The 25,438-nt window shown below is 44.2% G+C and overlaps 1 protein-coding gene across 1 annotated transcript in view; it reads right to left on the reverse strand.

Moving 5' to 3' along the window:
- The window catches only part of TUBGCP3 (tubulin gamma complex component 3), a 370,876-nt gene that overhangs the window by 210,621 nt on the left and 134,817 nt on the right, over positions 1-25,438 (reverse strand). The window contains exon 4 of the mRNA XM_085622213.1: positions 19,353-19,430. Within this exon, the coding sequence (XP_085478339.1) occupies positions 19,353-19,430 (78 nt within the window). The remainder of the gene's footprint in view (positions 1-19,352; positions 19,431-25,438) is intronic.

The following is a 25,438-nucleotide window of genomic DNA, read 5'->3' on the forward strand; positions in this document are numbered from 1 at the left end:
CCCTTATTATTCACAGATGGCGCACAAAGTCTAAGAAAGTGCTAGGAAACCATAAATTGGTAAGAAGCGCGCTTCACAAAAAGCCGTGACATAACGCACACACAGGTGACATCACAACTAGGCCTGGGCAAAAATTTCGTTCCGTTCGCGGAAATTGCGATATTTTGACATTTTTGCGTTCCGCGGAGAGCGCGAAAATGTCAAAAATTCCGGTTTCCGCAGCTTGGCGATAATTTGTTTCTTGCTCGCGCTGTAAAATGATACATTCTCGCGCGCGCGCGATCGCCTTACCTGAATCCCTGCGTTCGCCGACAAGTTTTCTTGATCCGGTCGCGTTCTCCATGAGATGTTGTATTGTTTTTAGCCATTTGCGCTGTCTCGCGACAGTTCGCGCCCGCAGTGACGTCATGCGTCGCGCGATCACGTCTTTCTTCTCGCGATCATGCACCGCGAGAACAACTCAAAACAAGATGGCCGCGCCCGCAAGCAGCCACATGGGTAAGTTGGCGACCCGCAACCATGCAGAAAATCGCGCGAACATGCCGGAAAAAAACTTCCGCATCTTCGCGATATTTCTGCTTGTTTGCGTTAATTTTAAACATTGTCGCGATAATTTGCGAAGGTTAATTCCGCAAATTCCGCCCACCCCTAATCACAACTCACTCCGACAGACTCCCTCGCCTTTAAATCCTCCCACACAGCCAGCATTTTCTTGTGTAGACACACAAACACGACAGGCTCCGCCCACAAGTCATCTACGACAGTTCACAGCGCCCCTACGCGACCTGAAAGGACCTCAAAGCCCAGTCCCTAGCAGGCCGGCCTGTGCCCGCATAGTGGGCCCTCACGGGTTGCTGGCATTGCCTTGGCAATGGGCGGTGCACAGGCCGGCTGCATTCACAGGGTGCACCGGATTCGCTACACTCTATTAAGACACGTTTGCGCTGACCTATCGTTTCATGGCACGTTAGTTCAGTCTATTTTCACATCATCAAGGCAGCTCATTTTTTTTTGGCCTGCGTCCCATTTTTGAGCAATTCTGCGAGGCAAAACCCTGAGGTCAAAGCTGATTGGCAGCACAGTGGAGTGCGGTAAGAAGCGGACACTAATAGGGACAGGGCCGATTTTAACATTTCTGCAGCCCAGTTTGTGAACGACTTTCACAGAACATTTTACTACTAAATGACCATTCAGACGCAATATTTTTTTCATAGAACTGTGCAGCGAGTGTTTTTCCCCATACTTTTTGCAGCGGTAGACTCAACATAAACAAGCATTGGCATAGCCAATAGGTCTCGCCTTTGGGACCTTATAAGTGTTTAGCCATGCAACAGTTGCATAACTAAATACTTATAAGGTCCCAAAAGCGAGCCCTATTGGCTATGCCGTGCGGCCGCGAAAGTGATCGCGATTGCGATCGTGATCAACATCAAAGAGGCCTTGCGGCCGCGAAAGTGAGAGTAATTGCGGGAAAACGCGGCGCGCGCGCACGTGCACTGTAGCTCTAGGCTGGCTTGGTAGCACTTTTTGGAGCCCTCTCAATAAGTCTCGCCAGACCAGCGCATGCGCTGGGTCAGGCGAGACCTAAAAAACAAGTGCATCATTTTTTTTCAGAACAAAAATAAAATTCCATGCTGCACGCATATGAAATAGTCGTGCCACAAACCACAAATAAGAAGAAACCAGGATAAGAAATGGGCAAAGAGTGCAGGACAGCCATACCTTGACCTCTTGTTGTTGGAACCTCATTGTTGGACCTTGCATGCTCGTTGCTGGAGCTCATTATGCACCGTTGGCTTCGGGGTTCCGTCACGGGAGCAGTACTGCACCAGAGCTGTTCGCTGAGTCCGCAGGGAGAGCATCGGGCGGTCGTATGGCGCAGGAGTGTGCTGCGGCATCGTGGGATGGACGGAGCAAATTGTGTTGCATTGCTCCTGAATCAGCGGCACAAGTGGTGCCAAAAATAGAGGTGCAAGTGATAACGTGCGAGCCTGCCTGGCCTCTCGGAGGGTTGGCTTGGCGAGCGGGTGGCTCCACAAGGAAGCGAGTGGACGAGGGGGCTGTTAACACTACCCACAAAAGGCACAAGTCTCTCACACGCAGCAGCGTGCAAGCCAGCTTTCCTGCGATCCAACCAGGGTGCCAAAAAGCAGGAAGTAATGCCGGGCAGGGAGCTGCAGGAACGCCGTCGGCCCACCCGCTTCCCAGAACAAGCGGCACTGAAAGCAAAACAAACACCCTAGTGAGTGGTTCGCGTGCGCACCACAAGTAAACATGTGCTTTCAATTATCGCGCCCGTGTCTGGGCACGATAATTGAAACCACATGGCCTTTGGTGCGCGTAATAGACACCAATAGGCCATGGGCAGAGCAATGCGCCCGCCTTTGGCCTATTGCATGCTCTTTTAGTAAAAAACACGCACGCAAAAGCCAATAGTGTGCCATTCCTAGGTACGTTTTCAGACCCCCTACAAGAGGTCTCTCGCTGAGAGAAGCTTTTATGTGCAGCACTATAAGGGAGGCAGAATTATAAAGCATTGGAAAATCCAATAGATCAGGCGTTAAGTTGGCAGTGGTTTGTTCATTTATTTTTGCAAACAAATGCAACATGCAAAAAAAAAATTGGCAAACATATACAAAAGTATAAAAATTAAGGAATAGCCAAGGGGCCCGCCCACCCACACCAGCCCTAGCACTAAAGTCTACTCCTTTTCAGACAGCTGAGCACATGTCATCAGGCAACATTACTCTCAGTGCAAGACAGCCAACAGATGGACTGTGCCAACCCATTATCCCATGCTGTATGCTGTGGTGGGTAGAAGCAAAACATGATACTTGAACAGACCAACGAATAAAAAGGGCTGATGGAAAGTTTGTATTCATATAAGTAGGCATTTTTAGATGGCTTCTTGGAAAACCTGTGGCAGGTGAGGAAAGCAATTTCTAGGCTAGACTTTTATATATTAAAAAAAAGACAGACAAAAGTAAAGTAGTACTAGTACAATAAACCTGTCATTCTGCTTCAAATGTTAAACAATCAATGCTTGGCGGTGTCTCTAGGTACTGAAACTGAGCAGAGAGGGAGTTAGTATTTATGTCAGTGTTTTATAAAGCACTGCCTGCCTGTCCAATTCGGTTACTTCAGAGTGCAGGGCTGATGGGTGAATGGATAGACAGAATCAGACGGTGAAGCGGGGGATTAGAATACAGTCAAATGGATGGTGAACCATGTACGCAATTTTTTGATCATCGAGCATTCTTTGTTGATCTCCAGTAAAGGCGAATTTGAACAATACAGATTACGCATTTTCAGTAGGGTTGTGCGAGGTTTACGTAGACTGCAGCACAGTTCTTTCTTGTTTACTGTTATGCAATATGAAAATCCATTAACAGATTTATCAAAAAAACATTTTGAGAAAATTAGTTAGATTTGGCTCTTGAGTTCATTTCTTGTACACCAAGTGATCCTCTGCCTTGTTTCAACCTCTTGAAATGACGGTTGGTTGATTCAAGGGGCAGGTGTTGAATAAAGTGCTCTGGTAGATCCACCTGGCTAAGATGATAAGGATGGCGTTGAGAACAGCGTTATACATGCAAAGTGGATGAGAAATTAACAAATATGTAACCTGTAGGATTGGGTCCTCCGTATGGACTACGTTAAATAGAAATAAAACAAAAAAAACTGGAGAGGTAGTGACCAGATGGGAAAAGAGTGGGTGGCTTAGGAATTACAATGACGAGGCTTTAGATTGAGGGTGGAGCGAGTCGCCGATGAACAAGTTACTTACGTTTGGTAACGATGTATCTGTAAGAGACATATGCACTTATAGATGCCTTACCATGGAAATACCCTCAGGCGTCAGATTGGATCCGGAGAAACATTTTCATAGATGTACGCATCGTTAGGTGGTGTCAGTCGACTCCACGTACGTTGTCATGGTCGCCGGGATGACATCACTGTGTCTACTTAGGCGCCACCATCAGTTCTGACACGACTTTCCACGCCAGAAGCGCAGAGACATGCAAGACACTGACCACGGGTGCACATTAAAGCCCTGTAAGGGAGTCCCTATCCCTAGAAGTCAGCTCGCAGAACGAGAAGGATGGGTGGGGCGGTAAGGAATCTATAACTACATGTCTCTTACAGATACATCGTTACCGAAGGTAAGTAACTTGTTCATCTGAAAGAGACTGTAGTTATAGATTCCTTACCTTAAAATAGATGCCCCTGCAATGCCAACCCCGGAGGTGGGTCTGCGAACTAAGTTCACACCAGGAAGTCCTGGAGAACAGAATGTCCGAAAAAACAGTTTCTCTGGACTTGGCTGTCCAAGCAGTAATGTTTTGTGAACGTGTGCAGGGATGCCAACGTGGCTGCCTGGCAGATGTCAATCAGCCGGACTCCACGTCCCAAAGCAGTAGTGGCTGCCATCGCCCTGGTAGGTTCCTTTTTTGCCAAAGATTAGCAGATCTTGATGCATAAGATGACCCATCGAGAGATGGTACATTTGTGCACTGCCAGATGTTTCTTGATGCCCACATAACTCACGAAGAGTTGATAGTCCACCCGGAAGTCTTTAGTTCCACCTGGAAGTCTTTAGTGCGATCAAGGTAGAAGGACAACGCACGTTTTGGGTCAAGCCTGTGGAGTCTCTACAGAAGGTAGGCAATGTGATGGTCTGACCTATGTGGAAAGAGGTAACCATGATGGGTAGGAAAGAGGGCCCAGTACGAAGGACAACTTTGTCCGGATGGACAGCAAGAAAGGGAGGCTTGGAAGACACAGCCTGAAGCTCACTCACCTTGCGAGCAGAGGTGATGGCTAGCAGGAAAGCAGTCTTTAAAGTAAGAAGACGAAGAGGACAATTATGTAGTGGCTCAAAGGGAGCACACAAGATAAGTGAGGACAAAGTTCAAGTCCCATTGGGGCATTACGAAAGGAGAAGGAGGAAAGAGATGAGTAATGCCCTTCAGAAATCTGCTACCAATAGGGGACTTGAAAAAGAAGGCTGATCAGGAAGACGAAGAAAAGCTGAAATGGTCGAAAGATGGCCTTTAAGAGGGCCCAGAGCAGAGCCCTGGTGGGCCAAAGATAGAATAACGAGGAGAACCTCTCAAAGAGGGGCAGAAAGGGGATCCACAGCCTTTGCTGTGCACCGTGCCACAAATTTGTATCATCTACAGGCATATCCTGGTTTAGTGGATGGACGCCTGACTGCCACGATGACATTACAGACTTCAGGAGAAAGGTCGAAAGCTGTCAACTGTCGCCGCTCAATCTACACGCAAGGAGTTGGAGGCTGGATAGGTTCGGGTGGAGGACCGTCCCATGTTGCTGCAACAGAAGATCTTCCCAAAGAGGCAGTCTGATCAGAGGATCGATGATCATGTTCAAGAGCTCGGGATACCAGACTCTTCGTGCCCAGTCCAGAGCCACAAGAATGACTTGGGCCCAGTCGCGCTTAATTTTCTGCAGCACTCTGGGTAGAAGTCGTACAGCCGGAAAGGCGTATAGGAGGCCGCAACTCCACTCATGACGAAAAGCATCGCCGAGCGAGCTCTGCCTTGGAAACTCCAACACGGAGAACTGCTGACATTCCGCGTTCTCTTCAGGGGCGAACAGATCTAACCATGGTTCTTCCCACTGCTGAGTGAAGACGCCATTCTTGATCCATCATGTACAGGTGGCTGAGTTAGCCTGCCCTGGTGTTCAGGGAACCTGCCAGGTGTTGAATCACCAGGGATATGCCCTGATGTTCCAGCCATGTGCAAAGGCAAAAAACCTCCTAACATAGGATCCACGACCCCACCCCGCACGGTTTGTTGCAGTACCATATGGTGGTGGTGTGGTCCGTGAACACCTGCACTTCTCTTCCTTTGACAGAAGGAAGGAATGCCTTCAGTGCCAGACGGATCGCCCGGAGCTCCAAAAGGTTGATGTGGAGACCGGACTCCGCCAGAGACCAGAGACCCCCGATCTCAGCCTCTCCCAGGAGGCCGCCCCATCCCAGGAGTGACACATCCGTCACCACTGGGAATTTTGTTTGAAGAAGGGAGAGGGATCTGCCGCTGACCCAATCCTGGTTCGTGAGCTACCACTGCAATTGATGTGCAGTCCCCTCCGAGATCTGTATCACATCAGAAAGATTCCCCTGATGCTGCGCCCACTGGAACTTCAGGTCCCACTGCAGAACCTGCATATTCCACCTGGCATGATCCACCAGCAGTATACAGGAGTCCATAAGGCCCAGCAGCCTCAGGGTAATCCTGGATAGAGGCTGAAACATCGGTATCATAGCCCAAATATCCCAGACTTACTGCTTGGCAGGATAAGCCAGAAATTGCGCTGTATCAAGAACTGCTCCGATGAAAGGGAGCTTCTGAGAGGGAATAAGGTGTAACTTCGGCACGTTGATGGTGAACCCCAGCAAGGGCAGGAAGTCCACCATAGTCTGGAGGTGGGAGACGACACCCTGAGGCGAGCTCGCTTTCAACAGCCAGTCGTCGAGATAGGGAAAGACTGGAACCCCTAATCTGGGTAGATGAGCTGCGACCACCGCCATCACTTTCGTGAACACCCGAGGGGCGCTGGTAAGGCCAAAGGGAGCATGGTAAATTAAAAATGCTCGTGGCCTACCGTGAACCGTAGGTAACGCCTGTGAGCTGACAAGACAGGGATGTGTAAATAGTTGTCCTGCAAGTCCAATGCTACCACCCAGCCTGCGGTATCGAGGGCAGAGAGGACCTGAGCCAAAGTGAGCATTTTGAACAACTTCTTCCGGAGGAAGCGGTTGAGGGCCCTGAGGTCTAAGATAGGATACAGGCCTTTGTCCTTCTTGAGTACCAGAAAGGAGTGGGAATAGAAACCACAACCAACTTCTGGCCCAGGGACCCGTTTGATAGCTCCCATGGCCAAGAAAGCTGTTACTTCGTGGCGGAGAAGGGCCAAGTGATCCTACGACATGCGATGGAGTACTGGTGGCATGTAGGGAGGGGTACTCTCGAAGGGGAGGGAGTAGCCCCTTCGGATTATCTGAAAAACCCACCTGTCCAACATGATGTTTTGGCAGTGGGGGACGTGATGGTGAATCCTGCCGCTCACTGGCGGCCCTGAAAGGTCTGACTAGGAAGGTTTGGTGGCTGCTGCGGGGTATATGGGTGGACTGGCCTGCTCGCTGGCAACAGACCCGCGTGGCTGGGTCCAACGTCCACGGCCACACATAGGCTGGGTAGCTTGCGCTTCCTGTGGCTCGACTGGTTGAAAAGTGATAGGGCACCCCTTCCGTAACCACAAAAGGAGCGAAAGGCAGAATGCATGGGGCGAGAGGTTGCTGCGAGGCCCAAGGATCTGGCCATAGTCCTCGAATCCTTGAGGCGCTCGAGCGCTGAGTCCGCCTTGTCACCAACGACAGCCATCAAAGGGCATGTCCAAAAGGGTAGATTCCACAGTCCCTGAAAAACCAGACGTCCTCAACCAGCAGTAGCGCCTTAGGGCTACCGACGTGGAAACCGTTTTGCCCAGAGTTGGCGGTATCCAGCCCACACCCTCAGCAACTGCGCAGGTGAGCACAGCCCGGGCCCCCTCCGGGCACTGTGGCAGCAATTGCACAACCATATCCCAACCCGTATGGTTATAGCGGCTCAAGAGGCAAGAGGAAAACTCACTGTTGGCCCCATGCCAAAATGTTGAGCAGGTAGACTCAGTAGCCTTTTATGGAAGGCTATGGACATGAGAATCCAGACAACAGCGCAAGGGCTGGGCCCAGCTTTAGAAGTAAAGAGTGTGGCACATTAAGTGCTCGGAGTAGTACAGGGAGTTGCGACTAGTTTTGATACACGTTTCCCTTCACTCTGATGGACTCTGACTCATCACAGAATTAACAAACTCTCTTCTTCTCTGCCCTCACCCTAAGAATAGGTAAGTACGGTGCATAAGGTAGCAGAGTGTGTGCAAAAACAAGGCTGGCAGAGGACGTTAAGTTCGGCAAATACTGTGACGGCCATAGATCAAAGAAAAGGAGGGTTTAGGCAAATTTTTTGTTGGTTTAAAATTAGAAGTCCTTAAGTGCTACTCGAAGGATGTAAAGATGTGCCCTGATTTACATTTATCAATAATGCTCTGCAGAGTTTGGATCCAATTCATATTTCAAACCACCCGAATATCTGTGAAGATTAGGATTTCCATAATTAAAAATAATTGCCGGTAAAGAAAATATTCCTGAGATAAAGAACTGTGTGCAGAGTCCTATATCGCTTCACGTGCAAACATGATGTGTTAAAATTGGTGAGGTCTACCATAACTTTAGACATGGTTGGAGCTTAGGGAGTGCCTGGCTTCATATACCTGCAATCATCAGTCCTTTCAAATACCCTGTGAATTTGTGTACTCCTGCCCACATTATAAATCCATATATATGGCTTAAATTGTTTTGCCGGCAAAATTGCTCTGTATCGCCTCAAAACCACATCTGGATGGATAGATTTCATTTTTCACAGGAAATGTATTTCTCTCTATTATCCTCGTGAATCGTATCCAGCTAGACCAGAGTTACTTTCTTGGGAACTTTGCCTTTATCTCTGTTCTTTATTAAATTACATTTGGGGTAGGTAACCTAACAAGAATTTAGTAACTCTCCGAAATCCTTGTAAATCACGTTACAAATGATTCTGTTAAAGCTACTGGGCACTCATCTCTGGCCCAAGTCTTGACCAGATAAAGTACCCGAAAGTCCACTTGCAGATAATCTCCATTGCTGCTAGAAGAACACAGAAGCTAGGTCACATTAAAGTATTAAAAAAAAATCTGGTCTACTTCTCTGCTAGTTAAAGGAAGAGTTGATATAATTTATAAGTTCTCAAACACCAACTTTTCACCATTCTGTGTATGTCTGCTGGAATTTATATTTTATTTTGAAACTGCCAGGTCCAACCTTTTCATTTCTGTACATTTCGAAAGTTTATATGCCTTAAATACAAAGTACTGATGCAACGTCACCATCTTTGTTCAGTGAGATATCACCAGGATAACATGAGACATCCTATCAAAAAACGATTTAGCAGAAAGTAATCGAATGTAAACGCAAGTGTATTAAAACATCCAGTAATAACACTTCCTGCACATGGCGATTTGGGATGTATTGTGGCTTATTGCAGACAGTCATTATAGCTCATACATTGCTACAATCTTTCAGCTTACAAAAAAAAAAAGCCACTAAGAAACACCATACTGGATAATCCAACAAAACACATTAAACAGACCACATTACATAAACAACTGAGAATCACTATGCTCACAACAGAACACCATCATAAACCACACACTAGCATCCAACAGAAAACATTTGACAGAATTATTAATATACACTCGAGTTGGCTCAATACACCACGTACTTGGCTATCACAATACATAGGAGGCTCACCATCTCCGGGGCAACCGGAATGTCTATTAACCTGGAAGATGGCAAAGCAATTGGCAAGGTTTTCGAGCTTTAGCCAGTAAGCACCATATTCATCCTCACTATCAGAACCTCTATCAGAGGGCAGCGGGAGGCACATGGGCTACTTACTGCGCCCCACTGTAGTGGTTGAGGCCTTTTACTCCCGATGTCCCGGGGCCAACCTACTATGGATCCCGCTCAACGGGGACAAGTATCCCTTTTGAACTTGATTCTCAGTGGTAGCTATGGTAGAGCAGTCATGGCTCCCTCGGGAGAGATGTAGATACAGGTAATTGAAAGCGACTTATAACTCAAGTGCAAAACGCACGCACAATAAAAAAATACCCAGCCAAATTCTTGCTTTTGGAAGAAAAAGTAGTATTTTATTTCCAACTCTTCACATGCAAAGAAATTGTTGCAGGGTGACAAAAACTCCCAATACTGGAATAACCAAACAGACACTTCTTGGCAATGCAATGACAGTATTTACTAACTGATGAAACAGGGAGAAAAACCTTCAGCACACAACATGAACTGCACCTCAGCCCTGCTCAGGCTTTCTCTCCAATTCCTGCTCGCAGGCAGGTCTTTTCATACATGCTAATCACAATGCTTTATTACACATAGTAATTAATAGTTGACTTGCAAATTACATATTTAGCATTAAAAAAATATATGTGACCTCATAACCGCAAATTCCTGAACTAATCTATTACACATTCTTAATTACACTTCAAACAATGCTTAAGAACCGAGCATTCATCTGCTTATGAATGCGTGTGTGTTTCATGGTAGATGCACTTTACGGGACGCGTGTGCTGCCAGCATTGTGCACCTAAGCCCTTCATGTGCTCGGAACTTAGTTACTTCCCTGCATCCATTGTTTAATCAAGCACCTGTGTGCTCTGGGCTAATTCGATTATATGAACCTATTGTCTAATCAGGTCACAATCTGTTTGAAGGCAAGGGGTATGTGCCAGTGGACTTACTTGCTGATGTCATAAATGCTTTCAAGTCTATTAAGCATGAGTTAGTCTTGTAGTGAGGGGTTTCCCCAAGTAATCCAGGAAGAATCAGTAGATTTGTTGAAAAGCTTAGTTTTATTTATTTCAACACGTTTTGGCGGACATTTTGCCAGATTGGGAAGATCCTCATTAGTATATATTACGGACATGCTGTAAATTCAAGGGCCAACACGATCGGTATTACCGAATCCATTTCTAAGTCACGAGGTTACAGATATAAAGGATTTTATACACTATTTTTGCATTTTGGACAATTTATGTTCGTAATACTTATATAAGTTCGTAATACTTGTATATAATTAAAAAAAAAACTTTTTTTTTTTTTTACCTTTTGATTCTGGTGTTAATTCTTAATAAACATGGATAATTCGAACACCACCATTTTGGCTCCACCATGTTTCCTGAAAGTTTCTGGCAAACCACCCACACCATGGCATAAGTGGTTAAGAGTATTCACTAACTATTTAGAGGCCATAGACGCTTTGGATTATTCGCCTTCCAGAAAGAGAGCTATTTTTTTAATCACCTAGGAGACGCAGGTCATTAAATAAAATAGCTCTCTTTCTGGAAGGCGAATAATCCAAAGCGTCTATGGCCTCTAAATAGTTAGTGAATACTCTTAACCACTTATGCCATGGTGTGGGTGGTTTGCCAGAAACTTTCAGGAAACATGGTGGAGCCAAAATGGTGTTGTTCGAATTATCCATGTTTATTAAGAATTAAAACCAGAATCAAAAGGTAAAAAAAAAAAAAAATTCTTTTTAAATATATATAGGTATTACGAACTTATATAAGTATTACAAACATAAATTGTCCAAAATGCAAAAATAGTGTATAAAATCCTTTATATCTGTAACCTCGTGACTTAGAAATGGATTCGGTAATACCGATCGTGTTGGCCCTTGAATTTACAGCATGTCCGTAATATATACTAATGAGGATCTTCCCAATCTGGCAAAATGGCCGCCAAAACGTGTTGACATCGCGTTATGAGGCGCATGACGTCTTCCACACATATTGATGATCGCGCTGAGCGCGTTGAGAAGGTCGGGTGCAGAGAAGCTAGAGCGTTTGAAAATAGCACGCTCGCGACGAAGAAACGGTGAGCTTCTGTGCTTTGCCCAAATATATATACAATCCCCAAAAGTCATAAGCAGTTGAATGAACAGTACTCACAGGGCCACACTTGTCCTAAGAATAAGTTTTGCGAAGCATCCAAATTCTGACGATCATGCAAAGTCGGTGGGTCACAGTCTTATCCTCTATTCGGTTTAAAAAATGCGTGTTTCCGGTCAATACATCCAAGCGTCGCCAAATAATGAAGTGAGGGGTTTCCCCAAGTAATCCAGGAAGAATCAGTAGATTTGTTGAAAAGCTTAGTTTTATTCAGGAAACAGGACCCACGACTGATCGTAGTTAAATCCAATAGCAATCTGACAATTCAGTAAACATTCCAGAACCGAATGATGTCAAGCACCATTGAAATGTACACACGTTTCTTAAAGGCACATTGCAACATTACTAACAAATTATAATCTACTACAATACTACAAGTCTTTACCTGAAAACCCTTTTAAGTTTCCCATTCCATTACATCCTTAAGTGAACTTTTCAACTTGTTGGTGTCAGTGCAGGATTTGAGCCTAAACTGGTTTTTAACCACAAAACACTGTTGGTTTTCTGCTTGGGCCTGGTATTGCGCTATATTTTAATGTTTTACGTTTTCTACAGCGTATTAATGTTTTACATTTCCTACAATAAACTGCGACATTCAACTGCAATAACACAATCCCCTATGAGTTCGGTGCTCTAGTAGTTGTCAGGCAAATCCCACCCTCTTTGTGTAACGTGTTTAGGGTTATATCCCCAATCACTGGTGGCCGCATCAGGTAATGTTTGCTATTTGGCTGCACTAAGGAGTTCTCTCTTCTGACTTTTTAGGAACTTAGTCAAAAGTATCCATGGTGCCACAGCACTATTTGCAGCGAGTTGCCCCAGGGCTCTGCTGGCCCAGTTCTAGTCATTTCTGCTTTGCAGCACAGAAGAGTTCAGCAATGCCGTGGGCGTCTTCAAACGCGCACCTGTGAGTCCTGATCAGTTCAGAGAGGCCAGGCTACTTGAGGCCCACGTAGCGGCATCTAGCAGAGGATGCTCACTCTCAGAAGCAATGCTGCTGGAGGTCTCTTAGATGTCAGAGCAGCTCCCGGATCACGAAGAAGCAGTACGTTGACTTTGTTCAACAGGAGTGGAGAATCCTTTATTCAGCTTCCAACTGGAGCCAGCGCGGATGAGACAGCATCCACAGGGTCTCCGCAGTCCTCCATGGCGAGTGAGAGGCAGTTCCATTGCCAGTCGAATCCAACCTGCAAGTTGTAGCCTAAGTCTCTCCTTCGGCAGTGACCCAAATCGTTTGGCAATGATGGTAATGGCTGCCGGTTCTGGCATACAAGCTTGCTGCTGTACCTGGTGACATGTGTGCATGCTTTTCCAGCCTTGGTACCCAGGCCCAGACAGTCCCAAGCCTTGGCCTTTTTGGACAGGAAAATTTACCGGTGACTCCTCTGGCATATGGGGCCATCGCAGCATAGCGGTACCAGTATAGCAAGACCCCGTACAGTGCTCAACATAAGGCTCAGTCTACGGCAGCCCTCCCCTGGCATACGGGGGCTGCCTAAAACAATCCTGCACACAAAGGTCCAATCAGCGCACAGCCAAGTTCCCATGGTAGGATCCCCATTGGACCTTGCTCCCTTCCAACACGCTAATCTTCCTCACAAGGCAGACTGGTCTTGGCAAGCAGGCAGGTGCTGGTGCTCCAGGGCAGGGGGTCTTGGTTTCCCTGGGTGACCTCACCCATCAAGGAGACTAGCAGGCCTGATTTCCCAGTCCTGGTCACAGACAGACGTCTTGCAGAACTTCCTCTTCTCACACATCCCATATGGCTGCTTGGCAGATGACACATTGTGCGTTACCACCTTTGGCACTGAATCTAACAAATTAAAGGGGATCATTTCAAGACACTGGAAGACCCTAAATTCGGGAACCCTGAAATTACCAAAACCCCTCTTTGCATTTAAACGTGGCAAATCCCTACGGGACTCAATAGTACACACTCGCCCCAAGAAAAGGACAGGAACCAGTGAAAACACAAACACACTATGGGATTTACCTGCAGTTGTAGGACACTTTCCTTGTGGAAGTTGTAATGTGTGCACCCTAACAAAAGCGAGCAAAACTATCGATTTGGGGCTACAGACCCCATGGGAACAGAGGTCATTTTCTAATTGTAACAGCCAGAATGTGGTGTATATCATGACCTGCAAAAGCAATCTGAGGTATATTGGCATGACTTCACGGAAAGTGAAAACACGACTAAATGAACACCTTCCGGTGTGGTAAAACGGTCACCAAAATGATGCGCCATTTTTTAACGCAGAGACATAGTGAGAATGACTTCACTTGGTCAATTATTGAAAAATTGCCAAACCATTGCAATGAGAAACAACTGTTGAAAACAGAACAACGTTGGATTTACAGATTGTCCAGTGTCAGCAATGGGTTAAATGAGGAAATCCCGTGGTCTTCCTTAACCTGAGCAGGATCCCATACATATGTCTGAATGTCAGAATTATGGACTGGTATCCGCCCCTCATAGTAGGTACATACCAAGGATGAGAACAAATTAAACAGATCTGGGAAACTCATAGGGGCATGTAAGTGGTTAGTAGAGACATCACTGACTCGAGCTTTTCGTGGAAACTAACCTACACCACATGTAACGTAGATCATATATATGTATACAGCGACCGTTTCTTGACCCTTGAGGTAGATATACGGATCACTAGTCTAGATACTGATAACAACTTCAGATTGCAACAACAACTGGGTACGAGAATAATTACCAGTTAGATACATATGGGAACAAGCTAGTACCACTAACATACATGGAATACAGGCTCCCAAAAGTATCCAACAACGACAGTCCCACACCATACATCCTGAGCTAAACGATCAAGCAATACAACTTTACCGTAGGCGACACTGATCCCCTTCGGTTAAACATCAAGGGTGCGAACATATTAACTTCGGATCCTTAGCCTACAATTCCCTAGAATCCACCATGGACGCAAGAACAGTACCTATTACGTATGCACGTCTTAGTTGAATTTCCACGTGACACACTAAATCGAATCAAACTATACGCTGTCTACGTAACCCGGAAGACAGCCGGAAGTCCGCGAACTATTCAAAAACGCCTCATACATTCAGAATTTACACGGCGGCGGGCAGTGAGCACAACAGGTGTACCCACGGTGTCCGAGCTTTGACGAAGTAAGACGCAGCAAGTTTGAATGATGTGTGCTTGTGTGGGGGTGACTCACGATGTCCGAGCTTTGACGATGCAAGACGCAGCAAGTCTAAATGATGTGTGCTTGTGTGGGGGTGACTCAATACTGTTATACACATGCATGTGGGTGTTACGAGACCGTCAAATACCGAAATCACTTTTGGATGGATTAGGCAACCATGAGAATGTTGAATAACTAAATAACACGAAGGGTTGATGTAAACGGGTTATTGAGATACCTTTTGGGATTGGTCTCACTATCAGTAGACCCGAACCTCTAGAATCAGAACTGCTGCGAAGCAAGACGCAGCAAGTCTAAATAATGCGCGTGTGTGTTGGGGGTGCCTCAATACTGCTATATACATACATGCGGGCATTAAGAGACTGCCAAATGCCTTAACCGCTTCAGATGGGTTACGCTATCAGGAGTGTTTTGAAGAATTGAATGACGCTAATGGTTAAGGTAAACGGGTTAGTGAAATACCCCTTGGGATTAGCCTCACAATCAGTAGTTTCGAACATTTAGACTCGGAACCGCTGCAAATACCGGTGTTGTGGAAATATTTTAAACGTTAATATTTGAGAACACTCGAAACACTATGCATATGATAATAATCAGTGTGTCCAGAGTATGGGAGATGCAGCACAAAAATACGCGGCTCCCAAAACTTCACGGAAGCACATGAAAATTCGAGTGTGTAACTAATTGCTCACTAACTATTGTAAACCTCCACTGTTTTATATTTCCAGTGTGTGACTACAAGACAGCACCTAATTTCACGTGACCCGCATGGTGCAATTCAGCACCATCCAGTAGGTGAGATTGGTTAATGGATGAACACATTTTTTACATCTAGTAGATGCAGGGTTGGAGAGGTTATCAGGTTCACATATGTGGCACCTATTGAATATTCCTCAGTTTTTTTTTTTCACCCACCATTTTCGCACTTGAGCGCAGGGTATATAGAAACTACACTACCATTACCCCACGGACGAGTTAGATATATTAGTTGAGAGTTTTGAGGAGTGACCGGGCAAGGTTTGAAATTGCTTATTGGATTGGACACGCTCAAGTTAGAGGTGTGAATTATGACACAAAAAGTGCAATACAACAGACGATATTGCACGTATCACGGGTGGAGTGATATAGCCACTTAGATGATCAATATAGTCGTCACCACGGGTGTTAGTCCAGAATAGAGTGCTAACATGTTGCTGACACTATTTTCTTCTTCCAGAAAAACTACTGGATTTCATTTCGTAGGTGAGTGCAATAGGCCTCATTTTTATTTGGGTTTGCATGTAGTACATGATCAAACTTAAGTCAGGGAAACCAAAAAACTAAACCATACAGCCCTGAAGAAGGCCCCAGACCCTTGTGGGCTCTGTGCGCGGGCCGAAACATGTTGGCAGAATAAGTGGGTATATTTGAAACAAAAATTTCAAAATAACCCCATCACGGCATAAAGCCTTTTATTCAGTACCCCAGGTACCCCAAGAATAAAGGTTTGAACGAGGGGACACCTTGAGGTATTTTTAGAATTAATCACTGAACTGGTTCCCTGCATAACCAGAGAAAATTTATATAAGAACTCCCAGCACATCTTTTGGTTGAGTCCGCCCAGGTAGTATCATCTTACCTGGGTGTGGAAAGACGCCAATGATGAAGCATGTCACTACTAGTGAGTGAGGCGTCTTCTCCAATATCTTGGATATCCCTACTCCTCCCATGGTTATGCGTAATGACAACATCTGACATACGGGTCAATTTATAGATTCTACAATTGACTCCCAACATCTATTGAACCTACTTCGGGGATATAGGAACTAGCAGTTGCTTCTGTGTTTATTGTATCTTTGGGAGATTGCAACTGCTTTGCTTTTCTCTCACTCTCCTTAGTGTTATAACATTTTGGGGACTCACCTTCCACTTCTTATAGTCCTTTTCCAGACACCAAATGAGATTTAGGAAATGGATCTTTGAAGTTTTATCTTGGGGATCAACTTCTATTGTAGTGGGTACTTCTCCATTTCATCTTCGTTCATGAAAGGGGTCCGCCAGAGCAGGCACGAGACTTAAGCAGACTGTCCACATCACAATCCATGGGAGTGACCAGAGTTCACACCTGGATGTCAGTCACAGTGCTATATGCATCAAAAGGTAAATCCCAGACCTCCAGCCCTACTCATTATGTCTCTCTTATCAGCCCCATTTCCCTTCATGAGAAGTGTCCAGGCCGGTTCCTTGTGATCGATCACTGAATCTAAAAGTAGCCCTTTGAGATGTAAAGGGAGTCTCTTCCTTCCCTCCAGTGTGTCCCCACCCAGCTCACAGGAATGCAGCAACCCACAAATCTGTCTGGGGGGATTCCTCTTCTCCTCGTGCCTTTACCAGGCAGACCTGGGTTTCCCGAAATGGAACCCAGGGTTCTGCTTAAAATTTACCATTTCATGCACATTTACTCGGTGGACACTCAGGACACTTACTGTCCAGCACAAATACTTCTATGCATTGTATATTTACATGTGCACACGCATTTAGTACACACGCTCAATCTGTGTGCACTGTTCAGTACTAAAGCTTGCCTGCATTCATGCAGTGTGTGCTTACTTTAAAATACACTGCCGGCACACTCAGTCACTATGAATGCTCTGCACAAAACTTCACCCTTTATGTATTGTACTTTATGTAAGCACACACACACACACAGTAATGCTGCTCCTGGGCATGTGGGCATGCACTGCACAGCAATACAATTAATGTATTCCTCTCAGGTATACATACACCCAGTAAATGTACTAACCACGCATTCACTGCATAGTGCTGGTCTATCCTTGCACTGTACCCTTCCCATGCCCACATACTTCAAGCACGGATTTACTACTCCTTCAACACTCCACATCTACCAGATGTAGGCCAATTTTTTTAATTGAAATCTGATGGAAAGTCCAAATAAATTGAGCAAGTAAAATGTATATATATCTATGAGAGAAAATAGCACAATGAAATAAGTCTTTACACAAGCAATTAAGATCAGAAAAAATAAAGTGCCAGACTCTGCTGAAAAGGCAAAAGTCTAGCCTGAAAAAGTCTGGTCAGAAAACACAAATTTTAGATCACAAGTGAAGGTTTCAGGAGACGCAAAAATGATGTAAACATATCTGAGAATTTTAGAAGACTAAAAACAAAAACAAAATCTGAACACGTGCCTGAAAAGGACAGGAAGATTAAACAGAAGGACCTAGAGCTTATTCACAGAGACTTTGATGAATAGGAGTGATTTAATCCTGCAAGCCAAGTATCAAGTCATAACAAGGCAACATCATGAGGGGGAATTAGAGCAGGTCCCTCCTGTGATGAGTGATACACTTATAGAGAATAATGTGTTCAAATGCAACAGAAGTGAGAAGATTAAACAAGCAATGCAGATCAGTCTTGCTTTGCCAGTGCTGTGCGGGCGATGCTATACAAGCTTACATTGTTTTCTATATTTTTAACATGGCCTGTCACCCCAATTACTGACTTTTCCAGTGCCGGCAAATTTTAAAATGACATCCGGGAATGGCAAAGTCACTAGTAGCTACTAACATGGAGTGGGACATAGGCATTACGGGAAGGAGACAATAGTAAAAAAAAAAAAAAAAAAAACACACAAAAAGAAAAAACACCAAAACACATTGAAAGAGGGGCGAGACAACATCCAGGCCAAGGCCACCATTTAGGGAGTTACAGCAGTTCTGTGTTCTCTCTTTTTCTCCAAGCAGCGGGAAGGGAATTTTGCAAACAAACAGTGGTGGGTGGCTGGGAAGGAGAGAGAGAGGGGAAAGGCCAGCAGCAAGAAAGAGCGCAGGTGACAGTCACACAGCTCAGTGAGTGTCAAAGAGCGAGTGGGACGAGAGACAAGGGATGGGGAATTTTGGGAGGGGGAGGGGGGGGGGAACAGCGTGAGCATGCTCATCTGCAGAGACCAGGAGGAAGGAGCAGAACATGCCCACCCATAGAGGGCTAAAGAGCTCAAAGAAGTCAGCAGTTGAAGGCTACAGCACTTTCAAAGGAATAAGAGCTATGCTCCACAGGAGGAGTGACAACCGTAGAAAAGGGAGAAAGGGTACCAATAAAATGCAGGGAACTCAGACTGACTGGAAAGCCATCTAATGAACATGCATGGACAAGTACTGCATGTAATGCTGGTCTGTGACAGACAGCTAGAACGGTCTGTAGCTTGACTGCAACAAAAATGCAGTGTCAGAGTTCCATCTCCCAAGGTCAGAGGATATTTGAATATTTGAAATCTCAGGCAATGGAAAAGGCCATGCTAAAGGAATGATCACTGATCGAAGCAAAAATCATCTTCATAGTAGACTAGGTTCTCCTAGTCCAACTTCTCCCTTCTTCTGCTACCCTGCTATTCCCCCGGTTTGCTGAGAGCAAGGTTACCAAATAGGTTTTAACGGAAGAAGAGCAAGACAAACATACCTTAGCTAGTTAATTTACACATAAAGCACAGCTTGGAAAAAAAGTTAAAAAATAATTTTATTTTACCTTGTTGGACCCTCTACGCGGATCTTCACTAAGGCTGAGCAAGAGGTAGAGGACTGACCATCTGTTCTTTAATGTACCCTTGACATGAGAAAAAATAAAAATGTTTTACAATAACAATACAGAAAAATGAAACATATCATTTACACCTCACATCATTTCACAAACTTCACATCCCTCAAAACATCTTTAGTATTGCTATAATTCGCACTTTTCCATAGTTACTCTCCATGGGTTACACCCTTCTTCAATCAGGTTACACTTTATTGGTGGTATTCACTTTCGACAGCGGTGTGGATTTGGGTGGGTAAAGAAGTGTCTTCAACATATAACCTCTAATCAGTCAGAGGTTTCCCTACTTTGTTGCCTAGTTTTGCCGAGACGTACTGTAACACACCATTCACTGATCCCTTTTAACCAATGTCCTGCTACAGAGGTCTCATTGTGCAACTTTTAAATTGAATTCTTGTATTTCGCCAGTACAACGTCTTGATCATATCCCCTTTGGAAATAGATATTATCAGCAGCAAGCTTGCTTTAAAAGTAAATGGGCCCCACAGTCACAGGCATGTTGTAGATCACTTACAGACCAAAGGAATTCAAAGATCTTTGGGCACTGACACATTAGATGAAGGGGGAAGCCCATTGTTGCCACACATTCAGGGCAATCATCGCTCCCTATCAAAATGTATTCTATATAGCAGAACATACCTGTATGGGGAAATCGCAAACAATTGAATAGGTTTCATTTAGTGCTGCTTAGTCAAATGCAAACCTGCCTTTCTCCATTCTATCCCAGACATTTCAGCAGTACAGTTGGTCTCACATTGTTCCCTCATCACAAGTAATGTAAATTTAATAACTGCCCATATAAAAGCATAGATATTTCTGCACCCACTACCAACTCCACTACGCAAAACTCCGTCCTGGACTCATGGAACTATCTGGGAATGAGTGAAGGTGCCTTCACACGCTATAACTATTTTCCAATATTTAAGCAATTAACCTCAGAACGCACAAATCATTTCCTGGGTCTCCTCAAAGACTATACATTTCTATATGTCATCAAATCACCCATCCTATAGCGAGTCCACTCCTCGTCTTATAGCCTGGAATTTTGTCCAGAATCACACTCATATTGATCACACGCAGAGTTCAGGGTTTGGAGTTGGAAGATTCACTGGATTGTGGCACCTCTTTAGTCAATCGCTTTGGGTCTTTTTGTTTATGCGTGCAAAAATGCTGATCGTAACTATTTAGAGACAACAGATCAACTGGGTTTGAAAACAGTGTCAATGTGAGGGCCTAGTCACATCACATTCCCAGAATGACTGAAGTAGATTTTGATTTGTCACAGGCACCCAACACAATAGACTTTGAGGGCCACATGGAAGAATACCCAGAGGGGTCAGCATCAGTCCGTTTGTTTTCGCTCCGATCTCATTTACTGTCTCATTTATTGTTCTTCTTAAACTATTGTGTGTATAAAAAAATCTGATAAATTTAAAATGAATTGCAATGCCTCCCTTGTTTTCATAGAGTTGGAGATATCAAAAAGCAATTAATGTCAAGTACACCATTTGTATATCAGAATAAAAAGATCTTTCTGCTACCACTGCTAGTCCCTCACTTTTGCAGAAGAAGAGATCAGGTTGAAAAAAAGAAGACAACTGGTGAGGGTTGCTAAACACTTGGGAGTGATCCTACACCAAGATCAACATTAGAAAAACTTGACCAACATTTATTTGAGAAACTGGTTTAACTTGGTCCTATCTCCTGGAGTCTTAATTTCAAGAAAGTGAGATAGAAAATTGAATCCATTTAATTCGACTCAACTCTACACAAAGTACTTTGATCGCTGTTGGATATGACTGGCAGTCACTGAAGCTTCTTTATAAGAAACAAAAAGCTGTCTTCTCTATTATACACCTTCTTTAAAAGACACAGTTGTCTGAGGGTATCCCAAGTACAGCGCATGAATGTTATCAAGAACTCACTAAGCTGTTAATCACAGCCATGACCAGAGAGAAAAACACTAAGAAGATAGGAAAGATGATAGTAGGAAGACAAGTGAAACAAAGAAACTATGAACTAGAAGCATCTTTTTCATTTGTCTTTGTTTTTCCCTGCAACAACATTGTTTATGTGAGCACTACGTGTTAACTTTATTTTAGCAGCTAGGCTTTATTTACAGAACTTTATTTTTATAGCATTCTTAAACTAAATTATGCTTAGATCCCCCTTTATGCGCATGGCTCCAGACTCTAAGTGGTTGAGCAGTCTACCATCTTGTTTATTGGGACTTCATTCTCTTCAGCCATCTTTACTAACCTACAAAGTCAAAATCATCTTTATTCGGTTTCGATGTTAAAACCAACTATACCTATTTCCTCATCTGATTGGTAATTGCAGGGGTTTATTATCATGCCCATTACTGGTAATACATATTTGAACAAAGTCATCCGCCTGTTATCTGGTATTGCCTAAGCAACCTATTCTCTTCCACACGCAGCACTTCACACTCAGTTTGGGCCATTGTTGTTCTATAGAGCTTCTCCATCTGGAAAGTGGGGGTCCTCCCTTGGACTCCCATGATATGGCTAATGTGCTTGTCGGTAAGAGGATCTCAAGAGCCAGGAACTTGGGGATTGCTCTCTTCCCCCCTTTCCCAACCAAGAAGCCTTAACACACAGTATTCTACCTTATTAGGCCTTTTTGTCCCAACTCTTCCAAACTTCCTTGCTATCTCTCTGGAATATATCAGATACTGGGGATACCCACACAATGCCAAAAGCTTGCTTCTGTACACCCGCTGCGAGGACAATCAGAGCTAACAATCGGAAGTATATTATGGATTCTCCTTGGGGTAATATATAGGCCTTGCAAAAGATAAATTATATTGACTATACTTGAACATGCATTTTTTAAACTTTGTAGGGGTCACACCCATAATCAATCCCATTGTCTCTGATGACTCTTCCCAGGTCTGTCTACTGTTTTAACGCATTACACATCCAGGGTGATTCCAGTGATACTCAATAGTGTCCTGTTTCTCAGAAAATTCTGTCTACCCTGCCTCATGATGCATTCAGTAGAAATTACCCTTTGTGGAGCCTGTAGTTTATCAACAATTAATCAATCATCAACAGGATTTACCCACAGCCCCCTTGAACAGATCCCTCACAGTTGCCTACTGCCTCCTATTTTTCAAGTTGCTTTGTAGCGTAGTAACCTCGGTGTTGGGGGAGCCCCTTCAATGGGATTTCTGAAGCACTGAACTTCATGTATTCCAAATTGCACTTCAGAAACAGCCAAAGGCCACCCTCACACATCTGGGAAGCAACAAAGCTCTGGGTGCAGGTTAATTAACAGATGGTTTACCATGCCACCTCCACTCACTGAAGCTTAATTTCAGGGGGTGTCTGTCTCCAGGAGGTATCCGTCATTCAACTTGCATGAACTCCATTGCAAGTGGGAGGCAAAATGGTATATTTAAAAACCTGGAGCTCCCAGCTCACTCTTGAGTCAGTGGGGATTTAGACTAGATAACAACAGCACCCTTCAGTGACCACCTTTCTATATTAGGTCACCGAATAGCACATACAAGTTTATGAAAACTGACCTTGGCACTAGCACAGGAAGATTGGCAAAATACTGAGGGAAGTGAAGGAGCATTACCATTTTGGATAATGTAAGCCACCACCACCCCCCACCTTAAAACCTCTATACAGTCAGAAGTAGAGAATCAGTACAGAGTTATGTAGTGTTTCAAATGATTTAACCTAGCAAATCTGCTTCTTCTAGCGACTGATCTTAAAAGATTTCCAGTTGGGTCTAGACCAGACCATGTCCTTATCAGAAACCATGTTACTCAGACAAAGGTTTCTAATCGAAGTCAAAGACAAACAATTTTCAGAACCCAGAACAACTACAGATCAGAAGCTTGCCCTATTTGATGAGATAGTTGAAATCTTTGCCCAATGGACATCAAAAGCACCTAGAAGGAACCATAACAAAATATACAAGCAAAACCCAATTCCAGCCCTGACAGTTACCTGGCTTGATGACGACGGTGTTCTAAAGAAAAAAGTAGTAAGGTGGCAGGACGCAGGACACCCAAATGATAAACTTGCGAAAATAATTTAAGCTGTTCAGTGAAAGAAAACTGAATTCTTCCACAGTTAATGGAAAGGACTCCACCAGGCTGCCCTGAATAAGAATGGAAAATATTCCTGAAATATAGAGGTCTGTGGCTCCTCAAAAAGAAAGCCTGTCCTAGAGTTCAAAATCTACCAAATCTATTGAGTTCATCAATTTTAGAGTGTGTTCCAAAACAAGCATGAGATGACGATCTGCTAGAAAAAGGAAAGTGGAGATGGTGATAGAAGTCTATGACCACCCGAAACTCACTGCCCAGGAAGAGGGCAAAACGGAAATCAAAAACTCGCTCTCTCCTAAGCACAATGAGGAGGTAATAGTCACCATGAGAAATTAAAAAGCTCCCGAGTCAAACTTCTTCCTGAATGAAATATTCAAATGCTATCCAAACTGGGGACAGACGATCTTGTAGACTTTCAGCACTGCATTGAAACCTGTATCATCCCAGACTCGTGGTTCAATAGCATTATAGTGCCAATATGTAAGAAAGGCAAGCCATCTGACTAAAATTCATACAATTCCTTTTGTTTAATAAACACAGCAGCCAAGATTTTCATGAGAATAATCCCGAAGAAAATGAAGGAATCATTACTACAAACTAATGCAGATTTAAACCTTGCCTTTCCACCACTGACCTGCCTTCATTTTCCAACACTTGAGGCCAAAATATTCGAAACAGAAATTTGCAGTTTTCTTAGATTCTCATCTACGTTTGACCATATCAACCAGAACCACCTATGGTTGAAGCTGGAAAAACCTTTCTAAATGTACTCTTGATGTTACTGAAAGAGAAACCATACACAGATCTCTGTAGGTGAGCTATGTAAACAATTCTAGCTGGTTCCTTTCCTTTTCAACATATATACACGATTTTCCGGAGGAATTCTTGAAAGCATCAAAATACAAAACATCTCAATGCCAATTCTACTCTATGCTTGGCTTGCCTCTGATGTGCACCCCAAATGGTCTCCACCATATGCACCTTCTACAGAAAACTACTGTAAAGAAAACAATATCATAATTAAATAGGGTAAAAGCAAGGTTATGGTCTGAGGCTTCCAATCAACGAAATCAAGATCCAATCAATTCTTTCTGCAAGAGGAGCCAACAGAAATGGTTTCGGCCTTTACTACCAGGGCAGAATGTTGCAGCCTCAACCTTCTGAGAATCACACAAAGAGAAATCCTTTGGGAAGATGGAAGAAATTGCCAAGGGGATCCTGCGATTCACAAGCCAATTTGGAGAAGTCCTGCAATATGCAACCACAGCTAAAGCTAATATGGATTTGATCAGCACATATGGTGCCGAGGTACATACAGTTTTGAGAGAACTCTGATCTGGAAACCTCACAGATGAGACTGTGGAAGCTGTGCTCCAGATACCACAGTCAATGCCAACAGCAATGCTGAAAGAGGGTGACAGGTTATATGGCAAAACGCAACAATGCATGCTCTGCTCACCTTACTGATCTATCCCATGAAAAATGTATGACCCCCAACAACAAAGCTTCTAAGAAGACCAGCTGGCCCAAGAAGCAAGAAAAATGAATTTGCCCCAGAGGTTGCTTCCTTGCAGATTATCTTCAAGGCAGGTGGCTCACTAATTAACACTCAAAATGGAATACACAACTCAACCTCTATGAATGGCAGGAGAAAGTGAACCTTTCAAAAGTATTCTGTGTATTGAGGGCTAGGAGCTGTAACCATAACAACCATCATACCACATCACTCCGCGAGGCAGGGATGCTCATAGAATGTTTGTTAATGCACGATACAATATGTTCGACACACGCAGATGGAGTAGGAACTCTCTGAGAGAATGACTTTACAAAGGGAAGTTAATTAAAAAATAATGTCCACATCCTTCTAGATTGTGAATGGTACTCTTATTATGAATTTGTAAAGCGTGACTTTCACCCATCGGGCATCCTG

The sequence above is a fragment of the Triturus cristatus genome, chromosome 8 (genome assembly GCF_964204655.1).
Source record: "Triturus cristatus chromosome 8, aTriCri1.1, whole genome shotgun sequence".
NCBI classification, from domain to species: domain Eukaryota; kingdom Metazoa; phylum Chordata; class Amphibia; order Caudata; family Salamandridae; genus Triturus; species Triturus cristatus.